Source organism: Peromyscus maniculatus, chromosome 8, assembly GCF_049852395.1.
Source record: "Peromyscus maniculatus bairdii isolate BWxNUB_F1_BW_parent chromosome 8, HU_Pman_BW_mat_3.1, whole genome shotgun sequence".
NCBI classification, from domain to species: Eukaryota; Metazoa; Chordata; class Mammalia; order Rodentia; family Cricetidae; genus Peromyscus; species Peromyscus maniculatus.
Genome location: NC_134859.1, coordinates 72,026,794 through 72,051,518, shown reverse-complemented (window position 1 = coordinate 72,051,518; position 24,725 = coordinate 72,026,794). Strand labels below are relative to the sequence as shown.

Genomic DNA, 24,725 nt, shown 5'->3' with positions numbered 1-24,725 from the left:
TAACTGAAATTTATTGCTTAAAGAATTTTTAAATGTAATTTAAAATTTTTTAAAATACCACATAAAAAGAAAGAAAAAGTGAAAGTGTTCTTCTTGCCAACACTGCAGTGCCATCTTGGCATGGAGAAGACTTTTCGAAGTATGAAACCAAAAGCCTGGAAGAAAAAGCATGAGGACCTGAACTTGGTTGTCAGACTCGGCAGGCAGGCTCCACATTGGACTCCCTGGCCGGCCAGCCTAGCCTAGTTGGTGAGCTTCAGGCCACTGTAGGACCCTGCCTCAGAAAAACTGAGGTGGTCAGTGACCCTGAGGAACAGCATTCAAGACTTGTGCACCTGCACACACCCAGTAAAAATAAAACCCTAAAAGAAAAAAAGAAGATTAAACAATAGAAACTACTACAATGTTTGTGGCAGTTCAAATTTATATTTATTATTGTTGTTATTATTATTTTTGTTTTTGTTTTGGATTTTCGAGACAGGGTTTCTCTGTATTGTCCTGGAACTCACTCTATAGACTAGGCTGGCCTCAAATTCAGAGATCCACCTGCTGGGATTAAAGGCGTGTACCATCACCGGGTTGACATACCATTTTTAATGTTTTAAAACTTATGCTTTATGTACACCTGTGTGTGAAGTCCAGAGAATATCCTTGGGTACCATCTTCAAGATTACCATCCATTTCTTTTGAGACAGCGTCTCATTGGCAAGACTGGCTGACCAGTGTGTCCCAGGGATCTTGCTGTCTCCACCTTCAGGTGTTGGGGTCATAAGTATGCAGGAGGGTGCCATCCTTTACATGGATGCTGGAGCCTTAACTCTGGCCCTCAGTTTACAGAGCAAGCAAGCACTTTATTGATTGAGTGAGCTAACGCCCCAGCATCCATGTCCTTCCTTTCCTTCCTCTGTTCCCCAACACTTCCCTTTTCTTCCCACCCCTCTGATGTTGAGACAAGACAAGGTCTCATGTAGCCAAGGCTAGCCTGAAACTCAAGATCTTCTAGGCTCTTCCTCCTAAATGGTAGGCATACTACCATGCTTGGTTTTTGTTTTTTAAATAATTTGTTTTACTTTTATTTATTTTAGAGAGAGTAAGTATGTTTATGCACGTGTGCATTTTTACTTATGCCATGGCATTTGTGTGAAAGTCAGAGAGGAACAACTTATAGTTGTCGTTTGTCTTTCCTCCCAGAGCTCCAGGGATCAATTCAGGTTGTCAGCTTTGGTGAAAAGTATCTTTACCTGCTGAGCCATATTGCCCGGCCTTTATTTTACTTTTTAAAGTGTGTGTGTGTGTGTGTGTGTGTGTGTGTGTGTGTGTGTGTGTGTGTGAGAGAGAGAGAGAGAGAGAGAGAGAGAGAGAGAGAGAGAGAGAGAGAGAGAGAGAGAAGGGGGGAGAAGCGCGTGAGCCTGAGCAGTTACACTTGGAGTCTGGAAGAAAGCTTGTGGTTGTAAATGAACGTGTGTCCTCTGGAAGAGCTGTGTGTGCTTCTGCTGAACCACCTCTTCAGCTCCTTTTCCCTGCTGGAAATAGATGCTTGCCTAGCATGTTGAGGTCCTTGTTAGCTAGATCCACAGCACCATAAAAATAAACAAACCATGCCGGGAGGTGGTGGGGCACGCCTTTAATCCCAGTACCCAGGGAGGCAGAGGCAGGTGGATATCTGTGAGTTCAAGGCCAGCCTGGTCTCCAAAGCTACACAGAGAGAAACCCTGTCTCAAAAAACCAGAAATAGCAACAACAAAACAAACCTTTCATGTTAAGTGAAACACATACAAACATAGAATAGGGTGATGGATAGATAGACCTGTGTTTGTCTCCTACACAGCTCTAAAAGTTATCATTTCTTATGTATATGTATACATACACATTTATTTATTTATTTATTTATTTATTTATTTATTTATTTATTTATTTATTTATTTATTTATTGTGTGTATACACATGTAGATATCAGAGAAAACCTGAAGGAGTTGGTTCTCTTCCCCCACCATGTGTGTTCTAGGGATCAAACTCAGGTCCTAAGCCTTAGCAGCAAGCCCTTGCTTCCTGAAACATCTTGCTAACACACAGTTACTGTTTCTTATAATCTGGTTTGGTAGCATGTGCCTGTAATTCCAGCAGTTAGGAGGCTATGACAGGAGGGTCAAGAAATTAAAGACCACTGGGCTGTGGTGGCGCACTACTTTAATCCCAGCACTTGGGAGGCAGAGCCAGGCTGATCTCTTAGTTCCAGGCCAGCCTGATCTACAGAGCGAGCTCCAAGATAGGCACCAAAACTACACAGAGTCTTGAAAAACCAAAAAAAGAAGAAAAAAAAAAAAGAAAGAAATTAAAGACAAACCTGATAGGTAGCCTAATTCAAACAGTGAGATCCTGTTTTTTTTTTTTGTTTGTTTGTTTGTTTTAGATTGTTTCTTTTTAGTTTTTCCAGACAGAGTTTCTTTGGTAGCCTTGGCTGTCCTAGAACTATCTCTGTAGACCAAGCTGGCTTCAGCTTGCAGAGATCTTCCTGCCTCTGCCTTCAGAGTGCTGGGATTAGGCTTCACCTGTGATATTTTAGTAACTAACATTCTAGTATAATGCATGTCTAATTTCAGTTTACTTGTTTCAGTCAGGACCCTGAGTCCCACTACCATTAAGTAGTCCCATTACCCTTTTTTGGAGACAGAATCTCATACAGTGCAGGGTGGCCTTAAACTTCCTAAGTGGTTAAGAATAACTGTTCTGGGGCTGGAGGGATAGCTCAGCCGTTAAAGGCTAGGCTCACCACCAAAAATATAAGAGAAACCGTTCTGATCCTTCTGCCTTCCATGTACTGGGATTATAGACGTGCAGCATCCCCACAGGGTTGCCAAGTACTATATTAACTGAGCTAAATCCCCAGCTCTTTCCAGTGGTCCTGGAAACTATCTTTTTGTGTGCCTGTGTTGAATGTCTGTAATGTGTAATGTATGTGCCCTTGCATACCTGTATACCAGGATCAGAGAAGACATGGTGGGCCCTACTTTATCACTCTGCCTGATCCTGAGAGAAAGTTTCTTACTAGACCTGGAGCTAGGCCATGCCCAGTCTTTCACATTGGTGATGGGGATTTGAATTTAGGTCCTCTTGCTTGGGCAGCAAGTACTCTTATCCACTGAGCAATCTCCTTAGACCAGATTATCTATCTATCTATCTTTCTTTCTTTCTTTCTTTCTTTCTTTCTTTCTTTCTTTCTTTCTTTCTTTCTTTCTTTCTTTCTTTCTCTCTCTCTCTCTCTCTCTCTCTCTCTCTCTCTCTCTCTCTCTCTCTCTCTCTCTCTCTCTCTCTCTCTCTCTCTCTCTCTCTTTCTTTAAAATATTTATTTATTATGTACTGTTCTATCTGCACATACCCCTGCAGGCCAGAAGAGGGCACCAGATCTTATTACAGGTGGTTGTGAGCCACCATGTGGTTGCTGGGAATTGAACTCAGGACCCCTGGAAGAGCAGTCAGGGCTCTTAACCTCTGAGCCATCTCTCCAGCCCCAGATATCTTTCTTAAGTGTTGCTTCAGCTGTAAATTCACTTTTCTTTTCATTTTTTGCTTTCTTTATGTGTGTGTGTGTTGTTGTTGTTGTTTTAAAGAAATGGGTTATGTTGTATTGTGAACAGAATTTTCTAGTCTAGAATTTCAGTGGTTGCTATATAAAATATCATTATCCCCTCCTCACTGGGGTACTTTTACATTTGTCTCTGTGGAGACTACATGAATTTCATGGTTCATACCAGATTTGTTTGGTTTTGTATGTGAGTGTGATTGTAGTGTGTGCAGTGAGGTGTGTATGTGGAAAGCCGGAGGTCAAGCTTGGGTATTATTTCTCAGGAGCTGTGTACCTTGGTCCTTTTGTGGGTTGTTTCAGACAGGTCTGGCCTTGAACTCACAGACATGTGCCTGCCTCTGCTTCCCGAGTAAAGGAATGTGCCACTATGCCCTGCTCCACCTTGCTTTTGGGGAAGGGTCTCTTTTATTAGCGTGTGTGTGTGTGTGTGTGTGTGTGTGTGTGTGTGTGTGTGTCTGTCTGTCTGTCTGTCTGTCTGTCTGTCTGTGTCCCTAGAGCTTCATAGTGAAACCTTATCTCAAAAAAAGGAAAAAAAATGGGGGGAGAGGTATGTGTTTTAGTGGGAAGTGGGGCTAGCTGACCCACAAACTGGGGGGATTACCCTGTCTCCGCCTCCCCAGTGCTGGAATTATAGGAGAGACTGCCTTGCTGTGTGTAGATGTTGGGGAGTGAGCTCAGGTCCACATGCTTGCTTGCTATGGAAGCATTTCTATGACGGAGCCATCTCTCTAGTTCCTGGTTTGTTTGGTTGAGATAGTCTCATTATTTAACAGAGATTAATTCACAGTCTTCACAAAATTTACCACCTCAGCCTTCTGAGTTCTGGGGTTACAGATGTGCATCACCACACCTGGCTTTTAGGCAAGGCTTCTGTTTCGTTGATTTTTCAAGACAGGATTTCTCTGTGGAGTCCTGGTTGTCCTAGAATTCACTGTGTAGGCTGGCCTTGAAGTCAGAGATCCATCTGCTTCCTGAGTGCTGGGATTGAAGGAATGTTCATCTCAACTGCCACCAGCTCAAGTTTATATTTGTGTGTGTGTGTGTGTGTGTGTGTGTGTGTTTGTGTGTGTGTGTGTTTGTTTTTCTAGGCAGGGTTTCAATGTGTAGCCCTGGCTATCCTGGATCTCTCTCTGTAGACCAGGCTGGCCTCGAACTCAGAGATCCACTTGACTCGATCTCCCAAGTAAGTGCTGGAATTTTTTTTTTTTTTTTTTTGGTTTTTCGAGACAGGGTTTCTCTGTGTAGCTTTGCGCCTTTTCCTGGAACTCACTTGGTAGTTCAGGCTGGCCTTGAACTCACAGAGATCCGCCTGGCTCTGCCTCCCGAGTGCTGGGATTAAAGGTGTGCTCCGCTGCCACCACCGCCTGGCTCTTTTTAAACTTCTTTAGCTACCTTCCTAAATCTGTGAGGATTGTTTTTCTTCTCTGATAGATGATAATTAATTTTAGATCAGAGAATAGTTCTTTGTATAGCTGTGAGGTATGTGTGTGTGGGAGGGGTCACCACTATTTTCTCCAAACTAGCATAGTGCCTTGTAGCTAAAATTTTCCTGTGTCCCACCCAGTCCACAGCGCTCAGACTCAAGTAAACACACACACAGAGACTTATATTAATTAAAACTGCTCTGCCATTAGCTCAAGCCTACCACTGACTAGCTCTTACACTTAAACTCAGCCCATTTCTGTTAATTTATATGTCGCCACATGTTCTGTGGTTTTACCTGTGTGCCATTACATGCTGCTTCCTGGACGGTGGGCTGGCGTCTCCTGACTCGGCCTTCTTCCTCTTCCCAGAATTTTTTTTTTAAAGGTTTATTTATTTATTATGTGCACAGAAGAGGGCGCCAGATCTCATTACAGATGGTTGTGAGCCACCATGTGGTTGCTGGGAATTGAACTCAGGACCCCTGGAAGAGCAGTCTGTGCTCTTAACCGCTGAGCCATCTCTCCAGCCCCCCCAGAATTTTCTTTGTCTGCTTATCCTGACTATACTTCCTGCCTGGCTACTGGCCAATCAACTTTTTATTTATCAACCAATCAGAGCAACACATTCACAGCCTACAGAACCTCCCACAGCAGTGCCTTATTCAAATATTCAGAGATTTATTGAGTTAATAGAAGTGGGGCTAGGGTAGAGTACACAGTTAGCATGTGCAACACCAAGGGTTTGATCCCCAGCACCAAAAATTAGTGAAAATAACTGCAGTGTTCCTTGTTATAGCATTTTGGTCTTTGCTATCAAAACCATGAAGATACAACTCAGTGCTCTGAGTTTTATGAAATGAATCTGCCTTGATCTGATGTTAAAATAGGAAACACCTATTTTTATCTATAAATTAAAGCGACCATATTCAGAATTTGTTCTAAAATTTTCCATTTTTGTCGGTCTCCTAAGTAGAAAAGTGAGGTTGCTGTTATTCCAGTTACTAGCACTTTGCCCTAAAAAAGTTGCTTAAATCACCTGTGTATGGCAGTTAACACATGGTAGTTGTGACAGCATGACAGGTAAGTCAGGCTTCAAGCTAGACAAAATACCAGCCTGGAGTGAGGAGGTGGACATTGATAGACCCCAAAATCTAGGGTACTACCTTCTCCAGTGGGCGCCCCAAGAACCCAGACTCCGGTCCAGTTGATGCAACAGCACCAGGTTTATTGAAGCGACTGTACAGACGGGCTACTCTTGTCCTGAGAGCAAGAGTCGCATCTTAATGCAGCCACATAGGTACTTTTAAAAGAAAACCCCACAAAACCACAAGATTACAATTCCCATGCAATTTCATTTCGATTGATTTATGTCTAGAGGCTAATTTCTCAAGATCATGATCTGATCACAGAGTGGGTACAGTGACGTCCACATGTACATTCTTCCTGAAACCTCAAGGGGGGTATCAGGGTGGGAGTGAGAGTTACACAAAGGTTACAGTGGTCTTTCCTGGAACACTTGCAGTTATCCCATTTGAGCACATCTCTTAACAGAAATCTTTTTACAGTGTTACATTGTGGCAGGGGTGATTGAGTAATGATTGAGTCAGCCTGCCCTTGGAACTAGATTTTTAGTTTCTCATTTTCTGGGGCTTGGGGGTGTAAGCCTGAAGGGTTAGGGTCTTTCAGACATGATGTCCCACCCCTGCCTGAGGAGCTGTTGGCAACTGATAGCCACTGGGAAAGGAAGAGTCAAATTTCTTTAAGGATGTGGCCCTAGGAAACCAACCCAACCACCAGTGGGTGGCCCTACAACCAAGAGAATATGTGTAACACAAATTGAACTTGATTTTGTGTGTGTGTGTGTGTGTGTGTAAACATGTACAAAGTTGTGTTGGCGGTGAAGGGGGCTGGATCTGGAAAGAATTTGGGGAGTCAGGATTGAATATCATCAAAAACATTGTATGACATTCTCAAAAATTAATACAAATATTTTTTTTAAAGAGGGTTGGAAAGGATTGGAAGTAGGGTCACACACCTTTAATCCTAGCACTTCCGAGGCAGGAACAGGTGTATATTTTGAGTTTGAGGCCAGCCTGGTCTACAGAGTGAGTTCCAGGACAGCCAGGGCTACACAGAGAAACCCTGTCTCAAAAAAACAAAATTAATAAAATAAATTCTGTAAAACAACAACAATAAAAAAAAAAAAGAGAGAGAGAGAACAATAAAGCCAAATACTTACAAACTTTTTAAAAAGGTACTGTGAAAAGTTAAATATATAAGATTAACTGTTAGAACTTTCTCATAACATGTTCATAACATGTTCTTATAACGTGTTCATAACATGGTTGGGGCGACTTATCTATGTAAAATTTGAGAGTTTTCCTTGGTCATATTCACCAACTTCTGGACTGTGAATAAATAATAACAGCATAACAATACTGAATACTTGGTTGGCTAATTATAAACTACAGAGTAGAGACTGTCTTCAGTTTGTTTCTTCTGAGTTCCAAGTTCCATCCAAAGGTTAGGGTAACTACCGATTTGCATTATTTATTCCAAAAATTTTAATGCATGTCTAGTACCAGGCATTGTGCTAAGGATTGGGGATATAGTAGTGACTGAAGCCACTTCCTAGATTGCAGAATGTGATGGAGTAATGGTTAACAGATAGATGACTTTTAGGTTAATGCATGTGTGTCTTGAGTCTCCTTCTGGAAGAAAGCACACTGTATCATGGGAAAAATATAGTAAATGGAATTTAAATTGAGAAGTCTGAAAGATCTCCATGAGGAAGTAACATGTTAGTAGACAACTTTTGTTTTGTTTTTGTTTTTGTTTTTTCAAGACAGGGTTTCTCTATGTAGCTTTGGTGCCTGTCCTGGATCTCGCTCTGTAGACCAGGCTGGCCTCGAACTCACAGAGATCTCTACCACCACCCAGCTTAGTAGAGACAACTTGAGTTATAAATTATCCAAAGAGTTCTGGTGCTTGTGCTTAATGTGGGGCAGTGGCTTATATATCCAAAAGTCAGAAATGAGAGAGAGCTAAGGTGATGGGATGTAGGGACTGGGCCGAAGGAAAGAACGGTGAGGGCAGATAGATGACTTTCCGGAGGTGGTTACGTCCGGGATTTTGGGTGTGTTCTAAATACATAGGGGGTGCAAGTATAAGGAAGATTTGAAATGGGAATGGCATATTAGGGTGGTTTTGTTGTTCCAACTAACTGGCCAGGAACTTCCTGTGTAGACTAGGCTGGCTTCAAACTCATGGCAGCCCTCCTGCCTCTGCCCTTTCAGGTGCTGGGATTACAGGTATGTGTCACCATGCCTGCCTGCCAATTTCCTTTTTTTTTTTTTGGAACAGGTTCTTACTAGATAAGTCTAGCTGGCTTCTAAGTCACTATGTCCAATCCCTGTTTACTGTTTGAAGGGATCATTCTGGTTAGAATGATCAGAATGGTTAGAATGTGCAGAAAACTGAAGGGTAATGGAGAGACCACTTCTGCCAGACTGTTACAGTAAGGGGAGTCAAAGAAGGCAATGGTGGAAGTGGAGATTTGGAAATGTGGCTTCTTTACCGCAGCTGTGTAAACCTTTTTAATGTGTTTTTGACAGATTTATGTACACACACGATGTGCTGAGTTATATTCACCCTCATTGTCTTCATTCCATTAGCGCTGACTACTTCTGCCATTAGGTTGTGGTTTTCTCTGCTTCCTTAGCAGTCTTCTCCTTGGTAGAGACATACCAGCTTTTTATTGACTGTCATTTCAAACTTTTATGTACGCATATATATTTAAACACAGATGAAATGATATTACTCCCAACTTGGGGAGAACTTACTTACTTTTTGTATAAAAAAAAATGATAAGCCCCTTTTGTTTCTGAGGTTTTTTTTATTTTGGTTCCCTGCGCCCCCCCTTGAGACAGGGTTTCTCTCTCTGTGTAACAGCCCTGGCTGTCCTGAAACTCCCTCTGTAGACCAGGCTGGCCTCGGACTCACAGAAATCCACCTTCCTCTGCCTCCCAAGTGCTGGGACTAAAGGCGTGCGCCACCACCGCCTGGCTGTTTTGGTTTATTTTTAATGTTTCATTAGTTCCAAACAAACAGGATAGATGACTTTCAGTGTATGTGTGTATGCTCATGCGGTTGCTTTAATTGATTATTTCTGTGGGTTTTTTTTCCCATATTTTTTCCCTATATAGTTGTGGTGATATATTGGGTACCCTAATAAAGCTTGCCTTGAGGATCAGAGGACAGAGCCAGCCACTAGATTAGACATAGAGTCCAGACATTGGAGACACACACGCCTTTAATCCCAGTTCTGGGAAGCACACACGCCTTTAATCCCAGGAAGTGACAGCAGGGCGGAGACAGGTCTGTAAGGCCTGTGGAAACAGGAACTAAAGCAGCTCAGCTGAGACCCATTCAGGTGAAGATTGAGGATTTCAGTCAGGATTCCTGGAGTCGGTTAGGTGATTGGTGGTGGCTCTGGCTGCTTTGCTTCTCTGATCTTTCAGCTTTCACCCTGATATCTGTCTCTGAGTTTTTATTAAAAGACCCTCTAAGATTTGAACAATATATAGTAGTTCTGGACTTTGTTCCTTTGTTTTCTTTTCTTTGAGACATGTAGCTCACTATATAGGCCGGCATCTGCCTGCCTCTGCTGCCTCTTGAGTGCTAGGATTAAAGATGTGTGTCACCACACCCAGCCTTGCACTCAATTTCTTTTATATCCTTTACTAAAACTTCCATATTTTTATTAGAAATTAGACTACATTGATTTTTATGCTAATTTGATGTTAAGACTAAACTTCCTTTCAGATTGTGGTTAATTTTCAATTCACTTGGGGAGCTGCTGTGCCAGTTCAGAATCATGTGGACTAAGGAAGGCTTTCATTCCTTTCTAAACTGCCCAAGTTTTCTGGGCTTGGAGCTGTCTTGCATTGTCCTGACAATGGTTGTCTTCAGTTTTATTATAGGATGTTTTACTTTGGTTCCTGGAAACCTTTGCTCTTAAAAAACTTGATCATAAAGCTGGGAGGTGGTGCCACAAACCTTTAATTCCACCACTAGGGAAGCAGAGGCAAGTAGGTGGATCTCTGTGTTAGAGACCAGCCTGGTCTACAAAGCAAGTTCCAGGACAGCCAGGGCTACACAGAGAAACCCTAACCTGAAAAAAGACTTAATCATTAAACTGGCTGATGGTGAACACTTGTAATCCACAGGATTGGAGGCTGGAGGTTCACAAATTGCTACATAGTGAGCTCAACACCAACCTGGGCTATATGAAACCTTGTCTCAAAATGCAGCAAAAACCAAAAATTCCTTCTCTTTTCGGGGTGTTGGTGTTGGTGTTGAGATAGGGTTTCTCTGTAGCTCTGACTGTCCTGGGATTCGCTTTGTACACCAGGTGGCCTCTGTCTCCTGAGTGATGGAATCAAAGGTTTGGGCCATTACCACTTGGCTCAAAATTCCCCCCCCCCTTTTTTTTTTTGATTTTTCGAGTCAGGGTTTCTCTGTGTAGCTTTGCGCCTTTACTGGGACTTACTCTGTAGCCCAGGCTGGCCTCAAACTCACAGAGATCCGCCTGGCTCTGCCTCCTGAGTGCTGGGATTAAAGGCCACTACTGCCTGGCCAAAAACCCCTTCTTAATCAGGCAGTTCATACTTTTTTTTTTTTAAGACTAATAATTTATCCAACAAGTATCTGTACATAGGCAAACCTTACTTTGGAAACTAAAGCACCAGGGATTCTGGGTCCTCCAGAATATGAAGAAAGTGAGGAAGCCTTGAAAGAAAAGGCCAGAAACACAGGGTACTTACATTTAAAAAAAAAAAAAAAAAAAAAAAAACTCTTATTTACAAGGGCTACTGGGTGGCTGGAGGAGATTGAGAGCTTGGGAGAACAGGAGGAGCCTAGTGAGCAGCAAAGGTCCTTATGTTTCCATCCCTCTGCCCTCAGTTTTCTTCCCTGTCCACATCTAGTTAGGTTCTCTTTAAAAGTCCACTGCAGGGTTGAAGCTGCTGAGGGAGGACTTAGAGGTTGGTAAGAATGGGAGGTAAGAATTCATTTACCTCTACCCTTTGTTCTTGGGGCCTGGCTGGGGCAGGAGCTTGGTGGAATATAGGCCCCCATTTCCAGGCCCATTTGGGACTCCTAGATGGATGTGGAGGGAGTCCAGTGGGGCCCTGAGAAAAAGTGTGGGTAGGAATGACTTTGGCACCTGTCAATCTGGGCTGCTCTGGGTTTGTGAAATGAGGATAATGAGGCCAACAGTCATGTTGTGTCATCCTGTCAGATTTCCCCAACACCTCAAGTGAGGGAGGGTGAGAGTTGGTTACATTGCTAGAATGGTGGATGGTAAGTCACTGGGACTGGGATTGAAAAGGGGTTGGAGAAGCAAGCATTTGCTAAGGAGTTGGATCCTCAGACACTGCAGTTTATCTAAGAAGCTGTGGACCTAGGCCTCTAGTAAGGAGAGCCTTCAGTCAGGTGTGGAATCCAGCAGGGTTCCAGCTTCAGAAGCGGCATCTGAGATTTGGACATCTTTGTGCAGGCATGAGCTTTTATGTGGGTTGAATCTGTGTAGTTGGGGTTCATCTTCCAGATTTATTCCTGGGTTGGTATTCCTAGCACCATCATCTTTACAAGCTAGTTCACTGTCCTTGGGGAGGATGAGCTGTCCAAGGAGAGGGCAGTGTTCACCCAGCATTCAACCTACTGACCACATGTTTATAGACAAGGTTTCATCTGTGACCCCAAAGATGAGCTCTGGAGAGTAGTAGTACCAAAAACAAATGCAGGAAACACTGGATTTTCTAGGGAGATAGTAGTGTGGGATCCACCAAGATTCTGGGGCTGATACGGTGATGCAGCCTGTGAAACTGATGTAGCCAAGCTCTAGAACAGTTCACCTTAACCTAGAGGATAGAATGGTCTGCTCAGCTTTGGCAAAATGGTGGACCACTAGGTACACTGTCTTAGCCATGTGTTCCAGCACCAGATTTAACTGCAGCTCATCTTTCTAGAGAGCAAAGGAGAGGTGTGAAGAGAAGAGGACAGCAGAGGCTAGGAAGGTGTGCACAGAACAGTGAGAGAAGGACTGGACCTCATGGGAAAGGCAGGCAGGAAAACAGAAGGCATCAGTGGAGCAGTCCACACATTCCTGGATACCCTGAGGTCTTCCCTTCTTCCCACTGAAGTAGAAAAGTGCCTTGGCCTCATGCTATGGCAATGTGCATCTTGAACATAATCATTAGCTACTGGTTCTTGAACCTTTTATTCCAAAGACCCTTGTTGATGAGCACAAGTTCCCTTGTGCCTGCCAGCTGTGCCTGGTACATGGTTCCAAATGAGCCATTGTCACTCACTTGGATTTCTGAGCCAAACCACCTCTTAGGAGCACTGCATGGAGTGACTACCACTGTAGTCACCTTCCCACTGTCAGCCCAGCCTCACTCCCGAGTGTCAGGAAACTAGTGTGTTCAAGGCTCGCATGCCTCCACCTGTGTCCCCTAACTAATGCCTGCCTCTGCCCTGTACCTCTGCTGGTGGCTGACCCACCCTCACCCAACACCGATGGCCCACCATACCGTGGCTGCCGGGCTCACCTGCTGGACTCCTGCTTCTTCCAGGCTGCGTCTGTCAGGCTCCCCAGTTCATCTTTTTATTAGATGACCTCGTCTTGTGTATATACTATTACAGATGTATAGCCAGGCAGTGCTTTAATTCCAGCATTCAAGAGGCAGAGGTAGGCGAATCTCTTGAGTTTGAGGCCAGCCTGGTCTACAGAGTGAGTTTGAGGATAGCCAGCGCTATACACAGAGAAACCTTGTCTCTAAAAACAAAAGAAAAAGAAAGAAAAAAAAGTATGTTATTAATTAGTGTTACAGGTTGTTTTCGTTTATTTTTTGTAGTATTTTATATTCATGAACATTTTAGATTTTTGTTTTTGTTTCTTGAGATGGGGTTTTACACTAGCCCAAATTGACCCAGAACTTACTGAATAGTTTTGACAAGCCTTGAACTCAGCAATTCTCCTGCCTCAATCATTTGACTGCTGAGATTACAGGTAAAAGCACCAAGCCTGTTTTTTTTTTTTTTTTTTTTGTTTGTTTGTTTTTGGTTTTTGTTTGGTTTTTGGTTTTTTGAGACAGGTTTTCTCCATGTGGTTTTGGTGCCTGTCCTGGATCTCGCTATGTAGACCAGGCTGGCCTTGAACTCACAGAGATCCACCTGCCTCTGCCTCCCGAGTGCTAAGATTAAAGGCGTGCATCACCACCGCCCCCATTTTAGAGTTTTGTGTGACTATTTATCTCTTTGATATTTTTGCCTGTGATATATTGGTTACAAAGTCAATGTTACCAGGTCACTTTTAGTATTCTGATTTTTGTGTGTTCATGTGTGCAGGTTACATGTATGTGCACAAAGTGTAGAGGCCAGAGATCTGTTTTGAGTGTCATTTGCTAAGAAACTCTAACTTTGGGTTTTGTTGTTTGTTGAGACAGAGTCTCTTCACTGGCCTGGAGCTCACTAAGCAGCCCAGATGAACTGGACTAGCCTGTGAGTTCCAAGGGATCCTCCTGTCCCTATCTCCCAGCTCTTGGATTATAAATACTACATCATGCCTCTTTTTTTCACAGGGTTCTGGAGTTAGAGCTTAGGTCTTCATGCTTGTATTGACTAACACTTTCCTGCTGAGTTATCTCTCCAGTGCCAGTGCCGATTTAGCTTTTTTTTTCCCCCAAAAAAAATCTGCCCTTTATTTATGATTTAGCTTTTTTTTTCTTTTTCAGTATATATATAATTTTACAATACCATTCAGTTCTACATATCAGCCATGGGTTCCCCTATTCTCCCCCCTCCCACCCTCTCCCCTTACCCCCAGCCTACCCCCCATTCCCACCTCCTCCAGGACAAGTCCTCCCCCGAGGACTGCGATCAACCTGGTAGACTCAGTCCAGGGAGGTCCAGTCCCTTCCTCCCAGACTGAGCCAAGTGTCCCTGCATAAGCTCCAGGTTTCAAACAGCCAACTCATGCAATGAGCACAGGACTTGGTCCCACTGCCTAGTTGCCTCCCAAACTGCTTAAGCCAATGATTTAGCTTTTTAACATTTAAAAATTTGGGGTTGTTGAGATAGCTTGGTGGGTAAAAAAGCCTTCCATGAAAGCCTGGAGTTAAGTCTCCAGAACCTGCAAGAGAGAATGGTTCCTGAAATTTGTACTCTTCCACACATGTTCTTGCATTTACACACTCACAATAATTATGAATAAAATGAAAATTTTTTAAAAAAATATTTAGGGATTAGATACTATTTTTATCTCAAGTTGGTATCTCCAACCCCCCCTTTGGCCTGTCAACTATATTAATTTTTATTTTGGGATAAATTTAAGGGTGAAACAAACTTGAATGGAACTGTTAAATCATTACCTGTGTCTGGTAATTTAAATATGAATACATTTTATCTAGAAAAGTTAAATGTCTCAGTATAGAAACAGGCAGAGCAGGTTTTCAAACTGTATATCTCTGTATAGACCAGGCTGGCCTTGAACTCACAGAGATAGGCATGCACCACCATTGCCCAGTTTAATCCATATCTTAAGGAAGCACTGCCCCTAAATTTTATTTCAAACTCCATTTAGTATGTTATACCAATTTTTAGTGAGGGATATTAAGAACTGCACAACACAAGCAGTTGGACTCGTGTTTATTTGACTGGCAAGTGCAGACACAATGGTTGTATAACTTGTTTCATGTTATCTACTTTATAAAAAATTCTAAGCCTTCAGGTTGATAGTGGTGAGTCCGTCATTTTGGCAAGGGTTTGGGAGAGCATGTGTACAAAGTATGTGCGTATGTGTGTGCATGCATGCTTCTGTGTGCGTCTCAGAGCTTCTACGTGTGAGTGCATATATGTGTATGCACATGTACCATGGCACACTTGTTACAGTGTGAGTGTAAAGGTCTGAGGATAACCTTGGATGTCAGTCCTCCCTTTCTTGTTTTTCGACTGTGTATGCTATTCTCCTGTCTCCACCTCCCTCCCTCTTCTCCATAGAGTGCTGGGCATTCAAACTGAAATCCTCATCCTAGCATGGCAAATGCTTTTTACCCACTGAGCCATTGGGAGTTAAGATTTTTTTCTTAGTGTTTTGGGGGAATGTCTGAGTATCTTGGTTAGTACATTTTTTTCGGTTCTGCTTTACGTGATTTTGCCCACAAAATCGGAATTTGGTTATAAATTCTCAGCTTTATTTCTCCTGCATTATTCTGTAATGGCAAATTGTCAAGTAAGTATAACTGCTTGGTACTAGTGAATTTTTCTGTAGTAGAAAAATCCCAGGGGCCGGAGGGATAGCTCAGAGGTTAAGAGCACTGGCTGCTCTTCCAGAGGTCCTGAGTTCAATTCCTAGCAACCACATGGTGGCTCACCAGCATCTATATCTGTAGTCCCCATGGGATCTAATGCCTTCTGGTGTGCAACTGTACATACAGGCAAAACACCCATATATGTAAAGTACATAAATAAACCTTAAAAAGAAAGAAAGAAAAAAGAAAAGCCATTTCCAAAAGCAGTTCTCTCCTTATGAACCAGGTTTTAACGTTAATTTAAATATCTTCACTCCATGAAGAACATGGTTCTGTTCTCCTTCCTAAACATGTGGTCCCTCATGTTGTTGGGTCTGCAACACCACCCCCCGCCCCCACTCTTCACACACCATGCTTTTCTTTTCCTCTCTCATGTTAGAGATAGAACCCAGGGCTTCTTGGTCTATGCTGTAAGTTTTCTATCACCGAGCTGTGTGTGTACCTAATTTAATCTGGCCTTTGTGTGACTAATGATCTTATGCTCAAGAGTATGCTGAGTTTGCAGTGTGCTTTCCTGCACAGAGTAAGCTACCTTCCTCTTTTTGTGCAACTGATGTCATCAATTGAGTTAGTGTTAAGTGGCTGTAATACAGAGTGAACTACGATAACAAAATTTCTGTCATTAAAGGTACCGTATAGCATACATACATTCAAAAGCATTTGGTGAAATAGAGGCCAGGAAAAATGATAAAACTGAATTTGTTTCTTTTTTCAAATTTCATTCATTTATTTTATGTATGAGTGCTTTGACTGCTTGTGTATCTCTGTACCATATGTTTGCCTGGTGCCCAAGGAAGCCAGAAGAATGTGTTGTATCCTCTGGAGTTGGAGTTACAGTTATGAGCCACCATGTGAGTGCTGGGAATTGAACCTGAGTCCTCTAAAGAGCAGTCAATCTCTTAACTGATGAGCCATCTCTCCAGCCCCTCTCCATATTTGTTTTTTAACTTGTCATTAATTAATTAAACTTTTTATATTTGTGCATGTATGTGGAAATCAGAAGACGGTTGGAGGAATCAGTTCTCTCCTTCCGCCCTGTTGGTCCTTGTGATTGAGCTCTAGTCATCAGGCTAAGCTACAAAACTCCTTTACCCAAGAAGCCATCTTGGCAGTCCCTAAATTGTTCTTTTCTTGTTTTCTTTCTTTCTTTCTTTCTTTTTTTTTTTTTTTGAGACAAGTTTCTCTGTGTAGCACTTGCTATCCTGGAACTTGCCCTGTAGACCAGGGCTGCCTCAAACTCAGATCTGACTACCCCTGCCTCCTGAGTGCTGGGATTAAAGGTGTGTGCCACCACTGCCTGGCTCCTAAATTGTTCTTTTAAAAAGTACCAGTTCCTGCCGGGCAGTGGTGATACATGCCTTTAATCCCAGTACTTGAGAGGCAGAGGCAGGCAGATCTTAATGAGTTTGAGGTTCAACCTGGTTTATAGAGCAAGATACACAGAGAAACCTTGTCTGGAAAAACCAAACCCAAAACAAACCAAAAAAACCAACCAGTTCTAACAAGGCAAAAATATATGAATCCTTGTCATCTTGGATCTATAGATAGATGTACTGTATAATGTTAGTGCTTGTGAAATATATGCAGAACCAAGCTGAATATTTGAGATGGGCTGAAGGGCCCCAATGGAGCATATTAACGAGGTATTTTCTAGACACCGTCTTTGCTGTTACTTTGATAACTTCAAATTATCCAGCTTTGTTTAAGGAATAAAGAAAGGGGGGGCTGGGAGATTGCTCAGTGGTTAAGTGGTTATTGTTCTTGGAGTGGACCCAAGTTCAATTCCCAGCACCCACATCAGGCAGCTTACAACTGCTTGTAACTCTAGATTCAGGGGATGGCCCTAATCTTAGGTACATGTACATATACGGACAAACATACATGTACACATAAATAAATAATAAATATTTTAAAAAAGAAACATTTAAGTTTTTTAAATAATGGGTGTGTATATGATAAAAATATATAGTTATATACTGTTTCTCTGTACGTAAGCATGTTCCAGGTGCTATTCTATTTCACAGTACCAATTCTGAACATTTATGTACAATTGTTAAAGTCTTTATGAGTTGTAGAAATTTGTTCATTACATTTTTCTTTTTGTAAGCCTCTTTTCTGATATTGCTGTGTATTCATACTTAAAATCAATCATTAAATCCTCTTCTAAATCCATTTTTTTTTAAATGTAGGAAGTTAAATTAAAAATTTTTTTTAAAATGTAGGAAGTTAAATTAAAAAGTTCCAAATACTGCCGGGTGGTGGTGGCGGCGGCGGCGGCGGCGCACGCCTTTAATCCCAGCACTGTGGGAGGCAGAGGCAAGTGGATCTCTGTGAGTTCAAGGCCAGCCTGGGCTACAGAGTGAGTTCCAGGAAAGGCGCAAAGCTACACAGAGAAACTGTCTCAAAAAACAAAAGTTCTAAATAATTATTTTTCTTTTCTTATTATTTATTATTACAGCTTTACCAGCAGGGACGCTTATGTCAACTGGGCAGTGAATTCTGTGAATTGGAAGTTTTTGCTAAAGTTTTGAGAGCATTGGATAAAAGGTAAATTTTTGTGTGTGTATACTATGTTCATGCTTTCATCTGTCGGTCCTTCCTTCTGAGTCTCGTGGCCCAAGATGGCCTTGAACTTGCTAAACTTCTGATCCTTCATCTACTTCATGAGTGCTTGAATTGCAGATAGGAGACAGGGTCTCAAAAAAGAAAAAAAGGACTACTAAAACATATATACCATAAAATCTGCCACTTAAACCATTTCAAATGTATAACTCAGGAACTGGAGAGATGGTTCAGTGGTTAGGAGGACTGCCTACTCTCCCAGAGCACTCAGATACGATTCCTAGCCCCTCTAGGACAGCGCCTATCTGAAACTCGTTTCAGGGGTACAACCCCCTCTTCTGGCCTTCAAGGACAACAAGCCTACATGTGGTACATAGACAGACATGTCGGCAAAACACTTCTCATACACATAAAATGATAAGTGGTATAGAATTCAGTGGTATTAAGTACACTTAATATCAGCCACCAGTAGTAGACATCTCTGGAATGTTTCACCATTAAAATTTATGAGTAGGTGAAAGACCACTGAATGCTGTGATAGCAAATTCTATGGTGAGGGAATTACAACTCAATGAAAAGCCTTGAAGAACAAAATGATAATAGTCATACTTTATATAATGGGAAAAGGTCAAAGGACATACTGTTACTTTATAAATACATATAAAGCTCTTAGTGAGGGGTTTGATAGTTTGCTTGGGTTTTGAGTCAAGGTCTCATATAGCCCAGTGTGGCTGTGGATGTTGGTCCTCGCCTTACACCTCACTTGAGACAGTGTCTCTCTTAGTGTTCACTGCTGCGTATGCCAGGCTAGCCAGCCTGTGAGCGTCCAGCAGGTCTCTCACTTGTGCTCCCCTCTCCCCTTACAGTTGCACTGGGATTGCTGGTGCTTGTGCTGCTGTGTCCAGCTCTTGTGTGTGTGTGTGCTCTTAAGATCCAAACTGGGCTTGTGTGGCACGTGCTGAGCCATCTCCCTTTTCCTGTTGGCTTTGTTATTGGAACATATGTAATTTTTAAAGCTAGCCCCATCCTTCAGTACCATCAGGTTACAGACTTAGCCTCACCTTATCTTGTTTTGGAAAAAACAATGGTATTATATTTAATAGAGGAGCAGCTAGCTCTAAAGGGGCAAAAACCTCTCTAGAATCACCTTTCTCTTGTCTTTCAGACATTTGCTTCATCATTGTTTTCAGGCTTTGATGGATCATGGTGTTAAAGTTGCTTCTGTCCTGGCCTATTCATTCAGTAGACGGTGCTCTTACATAGCAGAATCAGATGCTGCAGTAAAGGAGAAGGCCATCCAGGTTGGCTTTGTTCTAGGTGAGTAATGGCAAAGTAGAGGAGTGTTTTATTCTGTAATGGCCTTGGAGTTAAACCTTCTAACGATAAGGGTTACCCCAAGAGTTCCCACAGTCTGCACAGGCAGATTGTGAGCAACTGTCATACCTAGGTGTGGCCTACTCAACTTTAGCATCTAGGTGGTGTCTTCCTGAATTCTCATGGCATTCCAGCACAGTGACAGCAATGATAGCATTTACATATGCAGACGTAGACTTTAAGAAGTTGAGTAAGTGGATCAGCTCATAGCTTTTAGTGAGCTATGTTTAGAATCCTGTGTCTCTGTGATCTCAAAGCAAGTCTTACTGCTGTGTCATGCTGTCACCAAATTCTTTAACTGCTTACTGTATGCTGTGGCATGAGAAGAAATCTTTTTAGGGCCTTGTTTTTGTTTTTGATTTTCTAAAGTAGTTAACTTATGTGGAGATATTTTGTAAAGATATCAGAAACCACTTTAAAAATATTCTGGAAAGGCTTATAACATATACTGCGATAATTTTGTAACTTGAATAGTTTTCACAACTGTACAGAGATAAAAGTATGTTTCAGGCAATTACTTACTCAAATTATTATTCCCTGGGAGTCAAACTTTTTAAAAGTTAAACATATGCTGGGCTGTAGTGGCGCACGCCTTTAATCCCAGCACTTGGGAGGCAGAGGCAGGTGGATCTCTGAGTTCGAGGCCAGCCTGGTCTACATGAGTTCCAGGACACCCAGAGCTGCTACACAGAGAAACCTCGTCTTGAAAAACCAAAAAAGAAAAAAGAAGGGGAAAAAAAAAGTTAAACATAAGATGTTAATATTATGGAGTGTTTTGTGTATGTGTTTTATTGTAAACATGTCACTGTAGCTTTCAAACAGTTTACTGAGTCACTTAATGTTACTGATGGTCTGTTCTTCAGGTGGCTTTCTCTCCGACGCTGGCTGGTACAGTGATGCTGAGAAGGTTTTCCTGTCCTGTCTTCAGTTGTGTGCTCTACACGATGAGATGCTTCACTGGTTTCGAGCAGTGGAGTGTTGTGTGAGGTGAGCTTGGAGCAGATCCTGTGGCTAGGTGGTACTTAGATGTAGGTACTTGGTGTTAGTGGTTTGGGCTCAGAATTCTGGGAATACTCCCAACAATTGAGTAAATTTCTTAGATGATAATTTTGTCATGGTTTCAGCAGTGCAACCTCCCATCTCCAAAATGTTATGAACCTGCACTAGATTTGTGCATGTATAGAGACAGGCTGGCCTCAAACAGATCTTCCTGACCCTGCCTCCCGAGTGCTGGGACTAAAGGGTGCGACACCGTGCCCAGCCTATTTTTGTTTTTTAATAAAGTAAAAACCTTCTTGAACTGTTGGGCAGGAAACAGCTTGAACCTGGATTTAAAGAGAACATGAATCTCACGTAGTTTAATTACTTGAAGCCCAAAGATAAATAAAAATAAGCTAAAAGAAAAGAGTGGGGGGTGGGAGGAAGGAGGACAGGGGAATCTGTGGTTGGTATGTAAAATGAATAGAAAATCTCTTAAAAAAAGGAGAAAAAAATAGAATAAATTAAAAAAAGAAAGAAAGAAAATAGTGGTATCTCAGAGTTTGAGAGAAAATAGTATCCCTTACTGATTTTCAGGACAAAGGAAAATATTTCAAATCCATCAAGACCCAGGGTCCTAATGTGTACTAGCAGATCTCCCTGTGAGTCTTACAACTTAGAGCTAGGACCTTTGGTAACCTCCAAATGAGTCACTGGCTAGGGGAATGGCATCCCTACTCTACTAATTGTTGGAATTAGTCACAGCTTACTTCTCAGTTCTCTGCAAAGGTTATCGGTGCTTGAGCAGGCGCAGGCTCTGTCATCAGGCAAGAGGAGCAGCAGTGGCTCAGAAGGAGCGGACTGTCCACTACAGCTCATAGTGATCCCTCTCTTAGCTTCAAGTAAACTAACTGAGAAACAGAGAAGATGCAGATAACCATAGTCAGAAATCAGAATTGAGACATGACTGCTGACCTAGAAATTTAAAAAAAAAAAATCATAAGGGAATCTTATAAAAAGTTATACATCATCAGTTGTAAAATCTAGATTAAAGCAACAAATTTCTAGAAATGCACAAATTACCCAAATGATGGTAGAAGAAATAAAAAAATCTCAGCAGACCCATAACAAACAGATTACAAAAAGTAGTCACAAACCTTCTAACAAAGAAAATAAAGGACTAGAAGACTTCGCTGATAAAATGTGCCAAGCATTTAAAGAGTTAGCACCTGTCCATCCCATACTCCTCCTAGAATATTGAAGAGTCCTTCCCCAACTCATTTTATGAAGTTACATTAATGAAAGCCCAGGGAGGATATCCCAAGAAAAGATAATTAATTATAGACCAGTACCTCCTTAAATATAGACACAAAAATCCTCAACAAAATACTAACATCAAATCTAAAATAATATCTAAAGTGAGATTTTTAACCAAGAATGCAAGTATACTTTGACATATGAAAATAAAGCAATGTAATATACCACAATAGTAGACTGAACAAAATGTGTGATAAGTATTTGACAAAATCTGCTATCCTTTCTTAATAAAACACACACACACACACACACACACACACACACACACACACACACACACAGAGAGAGAGAGAGAGAGAGAGAGAGAGAGAGAGAGAGAGAAAAGTAGGACTAGAAGAGAACCTCCTTGCTGTGCCAGAGACCATTTATGACAGACTTACAGGGCGTGGTAGTGTATGCCTGTAACAGTAGCTTGAGCTATATAGCAAGACACTGTCTGAAAGAAAAAGAACCAAACAGGAGGTAGAGAGAAAAACAGTTAGCTTGGTGACACACTGAATCAAGAAAAAGGCAAAAGATGTCTCAACTAGAAATAGTCAGCATTATGTTAGAAATTTTAGTCAAAATAGATAAGAAAAAGAAATAAATAGCATTGTATTGGAAAAGGGGGGGGAAGGACTTCATTCATTGAACTCAGAAACTAGATATGGTTTGTAATCCCAGCACTCAGGAGGCAGAGGTAGTGGGACTGCTGAGAACTTGTCTCTAAGAAAAGGACCAACAGCTGGGGAGATAGCCCAGGGAGTTAAGTGCTAGCCTGCAAGCGGACTTGGGTTAGGGGGCATGTGTGTCAGGCATGGTGGCACACGTCTGAATTGGCAAGATACAGTGAGAGCTTGTCACATGCAAGGTGGATAGCAATTAAGGAAGACACTCAGTGTTGACCTCTGCCCTCGACATGCACTTCAGTACTTTTGTACACATGTACACACACACACACACACACACACACACACACACACACACACACACACACACTTAAAAGAAAAATAACCAAAACCTCTAGAAACTTTTGTAAATCAGAGGACAGTGTCAACACAGTGAAGCTGGGTCTGTTGGTTTACTTCTGTAATCTCAGCACTCAGGGGACACAGCAAGGTCTGTCCCTCTCCTTCCTTCCTTCCTTCCTTCCTTCCTTCCTTCCTTCCTTCCTTCCTTCCTTCCTTCCTTCCTTCCTTCCATTTATTTATTTATTTATTATGTATGCAGTGTTCCTCCTGCATGTACCCCTGCAGGCCAGAAGAGGGCACCAGATCTCATTACAGATGGTTGTGAGCCACCATGTGGTTGCTGGGAATTGAACTCAGGACCTCTGGAAGAGCAGGCAGTGTTCTTAACCTCTGAGCCATCTCTCCAGCCCCACTCTCACTCTTTTCTTTCCTGTCTATGCACCCATTTTGTCCTTATTTATTTACAGGGTCTCACTATGTATCCAAGACTGTCCAGAAATTCAGTTCTCCTACCTGATCCTTCTTAGTGCTGGGAATACAGGGATACACTACCATTTCCTCTGACCCTGGCTCAAAAAAAGACAACCTACAGGTTGCAAATCATGTATTGAACAAGGGTCTAGTATTTAAAGTGTATCAAGTACAACTCAACAACAAATGACCCAAGGTTTTAAGTAGGCAAGAGACTTGAGTAGACACTTTCCAAAGAAGCTGTGTGAATTGCCAATGAAAAAACACTACTTTTTTTTGTTTGTTTGTTTTTTGAGACAAGGTTTCTCTGTGTTGTAGTTTTGGTGCCTGTCCTGGATCTCGCTCTGTATACCAGGCTGGCCTCAGACTCACAGAGATCCTCCTGACTCTGCCTCCTTGAGTGCTGGATTAAAGGCATGCACCACCAACGCCTGGCAAAAAATATTGCTAACAGTCTCAGTCATCAGGGAGCTCTATGTCAAACACAGATAAGATACCACTTCACTTGTATGAAGGGCATGTAGAATTTGTCTTAATGAACTAGAGATGAGCTTTGAGCCATCTTGCCAGTCCAGCCCTTCAGTCTGCAGAAAATATAGTTATAAACCAGTTGACTTTGTGTTTGCATATTTTCCATTCGAAACTTGAATAGTTTGGCATGGTACACAGTAGTTGCTTTTTAGCCCAATGTGATGGTATATGCCTTTAATTCCAGCACTCAGGAGGCAGAGGTGGTAGGCTCTTTCTGCATTCCAGGACAGCCAGGGCTATGCAGAGACCCTGTCTCAGAAAAACCAACCAAGCAACCAAACAACCAAACCCAGTTACTTTTTGCAGTAGCTGTTGATAAGGAAGGTATGGTTTCATGTTGTTAATTGTGAAAGTAAGCTACCCTGTCTCCACAATCAGAGTGCAGGTGGGAACCTTGGCAACACATCCTTTGCTCAGAGCTGTCAGTTTGACCAAAAGTTTCTTGGCTCTTCCATCCTGCTTACTCTCAGCCCAGATGGATACACAGAAGCTGCTGGGTCTCTGTATGTTCAATATGTGTTTGAATAGAGCACAAATGGGACTGCAAAGAACACCAAGCAGTGCCTTTCGGCATTAAATAGTCTGTGACCCCAACGTGTGCCAGTTACTAAGTAATGGCCAGAAAGGGTTATCCACCTGGAGTACTCTTGGTAAAGAGCATTGGCAACTCCTGATATCTTTTCACTCTGACAGACTCGTGTAACGCAGGCTAGCTTGAACTGCCTGTGGTGCTGAGAATTCCTTATGACTCACTCTACTTACTGTCCAAGTGCTGAGATGGTAGGTTCACACCACCATGTCTAGTTTATGGTGCTGGGGTTCGAACCTAGGATTTTATGCATGCTAAATAAGCACAGCACCAGATGAGCCACATGCTCAGCCCTATTGTTATTTTTTATTTGTAGACTAGGTCTTGCTACACTACCCAGGATGACCTCAGATTCATTCTCTAGCCCAAGCAGATTATGAATAGGCAAGGCTTGTGCCATCAGCCTCCCTCAAGTTTTTTTAAACTCTTGTATTCTGGTCAACCTTGACTAACCTGCTCAGAAGTATAGTCATTCCAGCCACGATTCTAGAGTATTGACACTAATCCTCCCTCCACCCTCCATCCCCTTTCCTCTTCTCCAGTTTGTCCAGTGCTAGGGAGTGAACTTAGGGT

The 24,725-nt window shown here is 42.2% G+C and overlaps 1 protein-coding gene across 1 annotated transcript in view; it reads left to right on the top strand.

The window, feature by feature from the left end:
- Positions 1–24,725, top strand: part of Appbp2 (amyloid beta precursor protein binding protein 2) — a 49,652-nt gene that overhangs the window by 6,018 nt on the left and 18,909 nt on the right. The window contains exons 2-4 of the mRNA XM_006983184.4: positions 17,839–17,927; positions 19,108–19,259; positions 20,180–20,303. Of these exons, the coding sequence (XP_006983246.1) occupies positions 17,839–17,927; positions 19,108–19,259; positions 20,180–20,303 (365 nt within the window). The remainder of the gene's footprint in view (positions 1–17,838; positions 17,928–19,107; positions 19,260–20,179; positions 20,304–24,725) is intronic.